At 43.9% G+C, this 10,000-nt stretch overlaps 1 protein-coding gene across 1 annotated transcript in view; it reads right to left on the bottom strand.

The window, feature by feature from the left end:
• The window catches only part of LOC134458856 (apoptosis-associated speck-like protein containing a CARD), an 11,417-nt gene that overhangs the window by 299 nt on the left and 1,118 nt on the right, over positions 1-10,000 (bottom strand). The window contains exon 2 of the mRNA XM_063211252.1: positions 790-1,056. Coding sequence (XP_063067322.1) covers positions 790-1,045 — 256 coding nt within the window. The 5' untranslated portion in view covers positions 1,046-1,056. The remainder of the gene's footprint in view (positions 1-789; positions 1,057-10,000) is intronic.

Below are 10,000 nucleotides of genomic sequence, written 5' to 3'. Positions count from 1 at the left end.
GTGTTTATTTAAGAGAGGCTCAGAGAGAGAGCGAGTGCGGGAGAGAGTGTGTATTTATGAAAGAGACAGAGAGAGAGAGAGAGAGAGAGAGAGAGAGAGAGAGAGAGAGAGAGAGAGGGAGAGGGAGAGAGTGTGCATTTAAGAAAGACAGAGAGAGAGCGAGGGACAGGGAAAGTGTGTATTTAAGAGAGAGACAGATAAATTGAGGTAGAGAAAATGTGTGTAAAGGAGACAAAGAGGAAAAGGAGACATTTATCTTCAACGTTTGTAGGAAGTCTGGCCTCAAATGACTATAAACAAAAAAGGAAAAGATAAAAGCAATTGGACAAGTAAGTCTTGATCTATGAACAGTAATAGAAACAAAAGGTATGGTATATTGAAGAATAAAATAAAAAGATAAAAGAGTACGACATACAGCATTATATTGCAAAGTATGGAAATGGTGAATTAAAGGACAAACATTAGCTAACCTTCTAAATAACATTTAAAGACAAAATATGCATGATTACAGTTGATTATGATCATGAGGATGATTATAATATATTTTCTCCACATTACTAAGAGCACAATAAACAATTCATCAATGGACAGAACAAGGCAAGGACACACTGTAAAAAATTCCAGCTGCCTCAGAACTCCAAGTTAATTTAAATCCTCATTGTAAGTTGTGTGTAGCTTTGAATTGCAGCTTGCATTGCAGTTTATAGGAGAATATATAAGTTATCATGAGTTATCACTGATATAATTTTTTAACAGTGTACGTATATACCCCAGGAAACAGGTGCCTACCTTGTCTGAGAGCTTTCTCCAGGTCGTCAGCGATCTGGCTCTGCCCCATCTCCCTAAGGATAGCCAGGGCCAGCGTGCCGGCTTGCTCTTTCTTGTACTTGTCCATCATCAGCTCCACCATGTCGTCTGCGTCCGCCTTCTCCAGCTTGCCCCGTGCAATATCTCCCTTGTCCAGCAGGTGGCTGCGGAACCGCTTCAGGTCCGCTCCACGCAGGTTGTCCAGCGCGTCTCGCAGGGCCGACTGCACACTGGCCATCTTGTTGTCGCCTTGAAATTCAAATAGATATATAATCAGTTATATATTCAGTTATACAATACAGTTATACTCTATAGACCCCTTTACTGTTTGTACACAGATGTGACGTAGTCCGGCTGCGCGAGCATTGTTGGAGCAGAATCGACCATGTACCGCACATTTGTAAAGAAACTAGCCAGGTGTTTTTTCTTACGGAATAAGAAAATGAATGGTCACAATAACTTCAGATATGAATTTGGCGCCACAGATAGGGGCAATAATGCCTGTTTCCTGATGGTGTCCTCAGTCCAGTTGGTACGTTTCCTGATGCAGAGACCACAAGCAGTACGGGTAGGGAATAACACCTCAAGCACCCTGACCCTGAGCACGGGGGCTCCGCAAGGTTGTGTTCTCAGCCCCCTGCTGTTCACGCTGCTGACACATGACTGCACAACGACCCACAGCACTAACCATCTAGTGAAGTTTGCGGATGATACAACACTGGTGGGCCTCATCACTAAGGGCGATGAGACCCACTACAGAGAAGAAGTAGACCTGCTGGCCAGATGGTGCAAAGACAACAACCTCCTGCTGAATGTCAACAAGACCAAGGAGATTGTTGTCAACTTTCAGAGGGTCCAAAAACAACTGCCACCACTGACCATCGACGGTGATGCTGTGGAGAGAGTGAGCAGCACCAAGTTCCTTGGAGTGCACATCAGCGACGACCTCTCTTGGACCACCAACACTACATCACTGGCGAAGAAGGCCCATCAGCGTCTCTACTTCTTGCGCAAACTAAAGAAGGCAAGTGCTACACCCTCCATCATGACAACATTCTACAGAGGAACCATAGAGAGCGCCGTGTCCAGCTGCATCACAGTGTGGGGAGGAAGCTGCACGGAGAAAAACAGGAAGACACTCCAGCGTGTTGTGAACACAGCGAAGAAGATCATTGGAGTACCACTCCCCTCCCACACACACACACATACACACAAGCACACTGCACTTTCTGCACAAAACCCAAACATACACACACTGACACACAACTCATACTCACACACATACACACACACACACACACACATACACAGGTACACACACACAGACGCACACCGCACTTTCTACCTGCACTAAACACACACACACACACACACACACACACACACACACACACACACACACACGCACGCACACACACACACACACACACACACACGCACACAAAACACATACAAACACACACACACACACACATACTGCTGCTGGTGTATTTAATAAAACCTTTTTTAATTATTTATTTTCTTCAAATGCTACTATTACTATGTCAGAACGCTATAAAGGACTTTTAGAAAAAGCACAACAAAATACCTCCTCTTAATGTATGTTCTCTACAAGTCTTCTGTTGTCCAGTCTTGCACTTTAAATGTCTGTATGAGCAATGTCTACGTCCATACTGTCTATGTCCATGTATGAGTACTGTCTATGTCTATACTGTCTATGTCCTTACCTAGATTAGTCTATGTCTGCATGGGAGAGCAAGAAACGCAATTTCAAATTCTTTGTATGACCAGTGCATGTAAAGAAATTGACAATAAACTTGACTTGACGTTTCATTTCTTGTAACACAAACATCTCCCATGCTTCTGGAACAGCCTGTTCCCCCATAGTATAGGTATAGTGTAATAAGTGTACTTTTTAGGATCTCTCTTTTTTTTTTTTTACAACCGTACACGCTTCAGGACGGCAGGTCTTCTCTCTTTAGGATCTGCACTGTCTGTTTGTGTGTGTGTGTGTGTGTGTGTGTGTGTGTTTGAGCCAACAATGTGCGCACAGTCAGTGATGACGTAACTTCTAAAGGGGTCAAAACAGAAAGTTATTATACTATATAGCCAGTTAATGTTTTATATGGCTGCAGTCTGTTACACTGCATATGACTGCATAATCTATGGTTCTTGCAGGGTTCTTCTAGTTAAATCTAACAGTATTTCTTATAGACAAATTATCTGCACAACATTGAATCCACATTGATTTTCAAAGATAAGTAAAAAAATAAAATAAAAAAAAAGTGGTTGTAGAGGCTTCAATAAAAAAGAGTTTTTGTCGCTTCATGTCTCTTAAAGTTAAATTTAAAGCTTTTTTACAACGATGTTGAAGATCATTATTAAATTAACATATATGCCTACTGTACATTTCACACACATAGCCTACATACATACATACATACATACATACATACATACATACATACATACATACATACATACATACATACATACATACATACATACATACATACATACATACATACATACATACATACAAACATACATACAACACAGCTAATAATGATGTATTTGTATCAACATAATAAAGTGTTGTATAATTATGTACATGTATGATTTGTGAAATCTTTTGAATGCTATTTTTCCTTACCGTCCAGAAGGGAATGTGTAGTAGCCTAGTTGTGAAGTGAAAGGCTCCAGACGTCTGGGGAGACTCCAGGAGGCTACAGCAGCACTTCACTCGCCACTTGAACTTCGAACTTTATAACCCAATAAACATTCACACAATACACAATGACAATGGGAGTCGGAGTTTCCACTTGTTGTCCAGTTGTGCTTTCACTTTCGTTTTCACATTCACCATACAGTTCTTTATAGCCCCTAACAGGTATCTTCAGATTTCAACATCACTGTACTTGACTCCGGCCAGCAATCTTCTGCCATCATCTGAATAGCCTTTGGTTGGAACATTGAGCTGTTTGAAAGGGTTTCATTTTATCTCAGTAAAGAGATGACGAACTAAGCCCCTACCGCTAGTGACCAAAATTATTTTTGCCTGTGAGTGGGTCGAGCCCCTGAAACTGGCTGTCCAATCACAACGCAGCAGACTTGATTTGATTTGTTTTGAATCTTTGGATGCAACGCAGACAGGGTTTTGAGGAAGTGACAACAAAGCGTTTGGCAATAGCCACAGGCACAGGCACAGTTTGAAAACGAATGGGTTGTTCCCATCAACAATCTTCCGATGTCTCATTGATTGGGCCCAGACTAAATATTCACATGAATCTCACATTTATTCTGGCTTGTCAGGCTACTGTATGATCAAAGGGAAATTGTTGGAATATGAACTGGTTGGACCAAAGGGGCTTTGGATAAATGGCATACCACTACGTGTCCATGCATCCTTCTCAACCTTTTCACCCCTGAAACCTCACCCCTGTCTGCATGCCTGCAGTCCAGCAGTATTTCAGAATGTGAAGTGACGTGAAACTGAAAGCCCTATTGGGAAACTCCAACTCCCATTGTCATTGTGACACAGCACTCCACAGCACACAAGTGAACACTGCACACTGCATACAATGAAATTGCATTTATGCCTCACCCGTGCAAGGGGGCAGCCCTCAATGGTGCCCCCTTTATTTACAAAAATAAAGAAAACCATTGGATGCCAGGTGTGCCCGTTTCTTTGTGTTTCATTTGGGCCAGCACACTCAAAATGAATCAAGAAACCCAAGTGAAGCCTGCCTGCCATATTTGATTTAGAAACAATGCCCAGCAAATTCCTACTTGTTTGTTGGAGAGTGAGTGTGTGTATTGTACTGCTCGTTCTTCAGTGTCGAGAGCAAGGCAGAATATACAGATGTGGAGGTGAGCAGTAACAATAGATTTTTTTAGATCCACCTGCTTCATTACGCTGTTGAAGAGACCTGTGCAGACTATTCTCAGCTCTCACTACATGGTCCATCAAGGGCTCAAGAGCCAGACATGTTTTGTGCAGAGGATGAAAACAGCTCTCAGGGGAACAGGAGAGAATATGTTGTAGAGATGAAAACTTTGTTCAGACAGTTTTGCCTACAACAGCCGCTGTAGTCATTATCAGGTGTTCCACACTCGCAATCAGTTCGATATCAAAGTACATGTAGCCTACTGTTTGTGCAGATTGTGCAATTGAAAAAACAACAAGGAGAAGGCGTGAGAAACACCACAATAGGGTTACACATTTGTACAAAATATCATAATACAAATAAGCAATCAAGCCAAACAAAGCACTTTGAACAGACAATGTGGGTGTGAAACATGATCACACAATTTGACCAGCAACAGTCACACCAGTGCAACTTGGTAGGACGGTGGGTGCCGTGACACCCGATGACAGCTGTTACATTTGTGTTTCTCAACGGGGACGGTACAGCCCCCCAGTGGGCATTTGGGAGCCCTAGGGGAGCGTTGCTTAGTTGCCATTGGGATGCATTAGTCAATTTTATTTTTTAATTCTAAGAAGAGAATTGGCAGGCTAATGATGGGGTCAAGGAGGCATTGGGAGGCTTATATGAGGTCCAGTGAGTGTTAACTCAAAAAAGGTTGAGAACCACCTCATCATGGTACATCGTCATCACTGGCACCAAGAGGGAGAGCACAGAAAAACTACCTCTCAGTGTGCAACACTGTCAAACTCAGCTAGAGTTTTTCTTTTTCCTTTTTTCATTCGTTGATTCACACTCTAGATATTTTTTTTCCTCCCCGCCCAAGTTGAATTCCCCAGAGTGTGGAGTAAGTGAGAGCAGCTCCACTAGGGATGTAATAATGGAAGATGTTCTTGCCATTATAACCTCAGAGCAGCACATAGAGGAGCGTGTGTAGCAGCTTTAAGCTTTGTGGCACCAAGACCTCCACAGACTCCACAGAAGAGTGCTGTTATTAAATAATTTCATGAGAGGATTGTTTTGTTCATTTTATGGCTCCTCTTCCTTGTGGTAGGGAAATGAATTTGAGAGAATGTAGAAGCAAGAGAGGTGGAAATATGTGCCATCAAAAACGAGCCTTGTGGGAGCAGCAGCTCCAATGGGGATTTAATAATTGGAGACAGTGGCGGAAGAATGGCACACCGGGCCCCAGGGCAAAACATTGATAGGGCCCCCCATACAGCCTGCCAAGGTCACAATAGGGCCCCCACTATCAATACGGGAAGCCCCTGGGCCCTGCTCACCCCTCCTATAGCTCCACCCCAGATTGGAGATTTTCGTGCCATTATAACCTCTGATAGCAGCACATAAAGGAGTGTGTGTAGCAGCTACGTGTCATAAAGACCTTCACTGACTATCAGTGCTGTTGTTATAAGTGTGTGAGAGGAATGGAAGAAAAGGGGTAAGAGAGAGAGAGGGGAGAAGGAAGAGATTGAGACAGAGAAGGTGTCACTGGAGAGGAAGGGAGAGACTGAGGAAGAGGAAGATTGAGACAGAGAGAAGGTGATACTTGGGTAAGTCTCTGGAGAGAGTAATTGGGACACGTATGTTCTTTCTTTCTTTCTTTCTTTCTTTCTTTCTTTCTTTCTTTCTTTCTTTCTTTCTTTCTTTCTTTCTTTCTTTCTTTCTTTCTTTCTTTCTTTCTTTCTTTCTTTCTTTCTGTCAATCCAAGATCTGATCTATTCAATTTGTAAGCTTCATTTATGCAGGGACACAAGACAAAATGGAAACGATAAATTAACAAAATGTGGGCTGGTAAAGTGTTTCAGACTGTGGTATCAGCCTTCTGTGTCTTCCGTTGACAGAATGGGCCACAAACCCCATGTAAAGCAGTTAATTCCCTTCTTGTACCCCAGGAATTTTCAGTTGTTTTCCTCTCCCTTCAGAAGTCCCCTAATCCCAAATACATTTGGTGAGTTTCCATCACAAAAGGCATTAAATATTTATGCCCTGGCTTGATACACTTTTAACAAGGATCTGGGAGCAAAAGGGCCCAAATAATAGAGATTCAATTTTTTTATATGGTAGTAATGTGCAGCATTTAAGACATGCATTCCTAAACTATGCTTTCTGGCTAATGAGGCACCCTCAACAATAAGTGGTCTGTTTCCACATAGCAGCCCATAAGAAGATCCACTGGCCTTTGGTAGTAGTGCATTAAAAAAAACCATGTTAAATTTTGAGATGCACAACGAAAACGTACTTTATAAATACAAATATATAATACACAAATGGGTTCCTTTAGTCGGAGTGGGAGAAAGGGTGTTTTCAATCACTACATGGCTCGCTGTTCTTGCTGATAATCCGTCAGACAAAATCTCACACCCTTTATTTTCCTTTGCCTTGTGTACTAACAATTTGACTCCTATGCCAATATCTTGGGCATCATCATGTGAATAGAAAACAACCCTTGAAGTTTGGTGCCGGTGGAAAAGCAAGAAAAAAAATCTTAGCCAGATTTTACTCCTCGTAGCGTAGGCCCTGTCTTGGAGTCATGGTGGGTTGGCTACCCAATCGACGTCGACCTGAGCCTCTCACCCACCCTTGCCCCACAATCCTGGACATGGACATGGCCTGATTCAGAAGATGAAAGTGCAATGGATTGGATTTAGATGTGCATTGAGGTGATGGAGAGGCCATTCTGCATTCCCTGGGAAGTCAATCCACAATGGGTTTGGGCTTAACTGAGCCGGGTTGTATTGGGCTGGGTCCGGGGTTCTGGGAGGGGGAAACGGGAAACGGTGGTCTGACAACACTCAGACACAGTGGGTCTCAGGAGTCTTCTTCATGAGAGCCAGGGAGACTGGTCCATTCCTCTGCCTAATAGGCAGCCCGCTCCCGTTATGAGCCAAACACATTAAAAGTACAACAGAGAAGCCACAGAGGATGGTCAAGCTGTAATTGTGTTCCTCTCCACCGAGAGCCTGAGCACCACTCTAAAAATATCAAGAGGACAGGCTTTCATTTTCACTTTCTTTCATTTTCACTTTCTTTCCTTCTTCATCTTTTATACTCTCCCTCTCTCACAACTCCCGGAACTTCTCTCTTTCTCTCTTTCTCTTTCTTTCTATCTCTCCCTCTCTCTCTGCCTCTCTCTCTCTAGTACAAATAACAATATCTATGGTGAGAAAGCATTTCCCCTTCCCCTCTTCAATTTAATTCTCCTGAGTTTTTGGGCACAATTGAGCAGAAAGCTACAAATTGTTCTCTGAAAAAAAGAAGAAACAAAAAAGCCTCATGAGCATCAGAGTCACAATAACAAGAAAATAGAGTTGTGTAATCCGCCCCCTCCCTTCTTCCATTACCTTTCTCCTTTCGCTCTCTCTCCCTCTCGCACACACACCAGGCTTTCCACTATTTTCTGGTAGGCCTACAGCTTGACACAGCACAACTCGGCTACCACTTTTTGCTGTTCAATTGAGCTGTGTCGTGCCCAATCGAAAAGCAAAAAGTGGTGGTCGAGTCTCTGAGTTACGCTGTGTCGAGCTGTAGGCCTACCAGAAAACCTGAAGGCCTCTGGCTCTGGATTACCCAACTTCCAATAAGCTCTCGGGAGTGGCATACCATATTTACAGAAGGCCGCTGACAGCTTTCGCTGGGCCCAGGACAAAGTCGTCTGAAAGGGCACCCTACCCAATACATACAATGTAATGGGGACCCAATTCTGGGACCCCACTGTCCTTGGGCCCGGGACAACATACCCCTTTGTCCCCCTTGTCGGCGGGCCTGTATTTACACATCGACTGCAGGTGGCTGGGTTAGAGCAGAGGGAGGTTGTAGTGCAAGTTTATAATTTCTCACCAAAAAAACTGCAAACACTCAAGATTGAGAGTCATGGTCAACGCTCAAGCATGAGGAACATTGCAGGATTTTGTTAGCCTGATTATCATTGACTTTCAAATGTCTTCAAGACTTGGTCTGACCAAGAGCACAACAACTAACGTCCTCAAACGGCATGGGTGACCCACCTCCCTTGGTTTACTACTGGTCGAGGGTATAAAAGGCTGAGCCAAAGTTTAAACCAAACATTTTCAGTCTCAATAGAACGTCTCTTCCAGGGACCATTGGTGATGCTCAAAGTTGATTGCTTCCCGACAAAGTGGGTGGAGTTCCCCAACCTCAAACTGTACGTGAACAACACACACACACACACACACACACACACACACACACACACACACACACACACACACACACACACACACACACACACACACACACACACACACACACACACACACACACACACACACACACACACACACACACACACACACACACACACACACACACACACGACATGTATGCAAGCAAACAGCTGTTAAGAGTAAGACCACCCTCACACAACCCCCCCCCCACACACACACACACACACACCATCCCCACAGGAAACCCAAACCCAGTCAGTCACAACCCTGACATGCACTTCACCCTCTAGACTCCCCAACCAAACCAGGCCACTCAAGCGCATGCCACTGGCTTTTAATAAAAGCACTCCATACACACATCCACTGTAAACGATATACGCACACATATGATTTCACGCAGACACATAGTGTAAATAGACTCACAGACAGGCATGACGCACAATCTGCTCACAATGCAGAGGCAGGCACAAGAGCTTGCATGCAGACTCTTTTCTGTGACACAAAAAGACAGCCTTGGGTATAGAGTTCTCATAGAAATATATAGTGTGTGTACACATTCAGAAGACGAGAGAGAGAGAGAGAGAGAGAGAGAGAGAGAGAGAGAGAGAGAGAGAGAGAGAGAGAGAGAGAGAGAGAGAGAGAGAGAGAGAGAGAGAGAGAGAGAGAGAGAGAGAGGAATGAGAAGAAGAGGGAGAAAGAAAGGCAGACAGACACCCATTAAATGCTTGTTCAGACCTCGACAGGGTCCTTCACACAGACGTTACACAGCCCTAACACACATGCTGTAAATCTATTACAAGACACAAGACCAGGCAAGGATATGAAACTGAAATACATATAAGCTATGGATATGCACACACACAGACAGTTTCACACACACCTTCACACAGATGCGTATTGTATTGTGCACACGTGCACGCACTCACACACACGCACGCACGCACGCACGCACGCACGCACGCACGCACGCACGCACGCACACACACACACACACACACAGAGAGGACACAACAGCCCCTCTGTTGCCCTCTCTGCTCAGTAGAAAATATCTCCTTGCTCACACACTCTTCCTGCCCGGCG

Source organism: Engraulis encrasicolus, chromosome 11 (genome assembly GCF_034702125.1).
Source record: "Engraulis encrasicolus isolate BLACKSEA-1 chromosome 11, IST_EnEncr_1.0, whole genome shotgun sequence".
NCBI lineage: Eukaryota > Metazoa > Chordata > Actinopteri > Clupeiformes > Engraulidae > Engraulis > Engraulis encrasicolus.
This window is presented reverse-complemented; position numbering and strand designations above follow the sequence as displayed.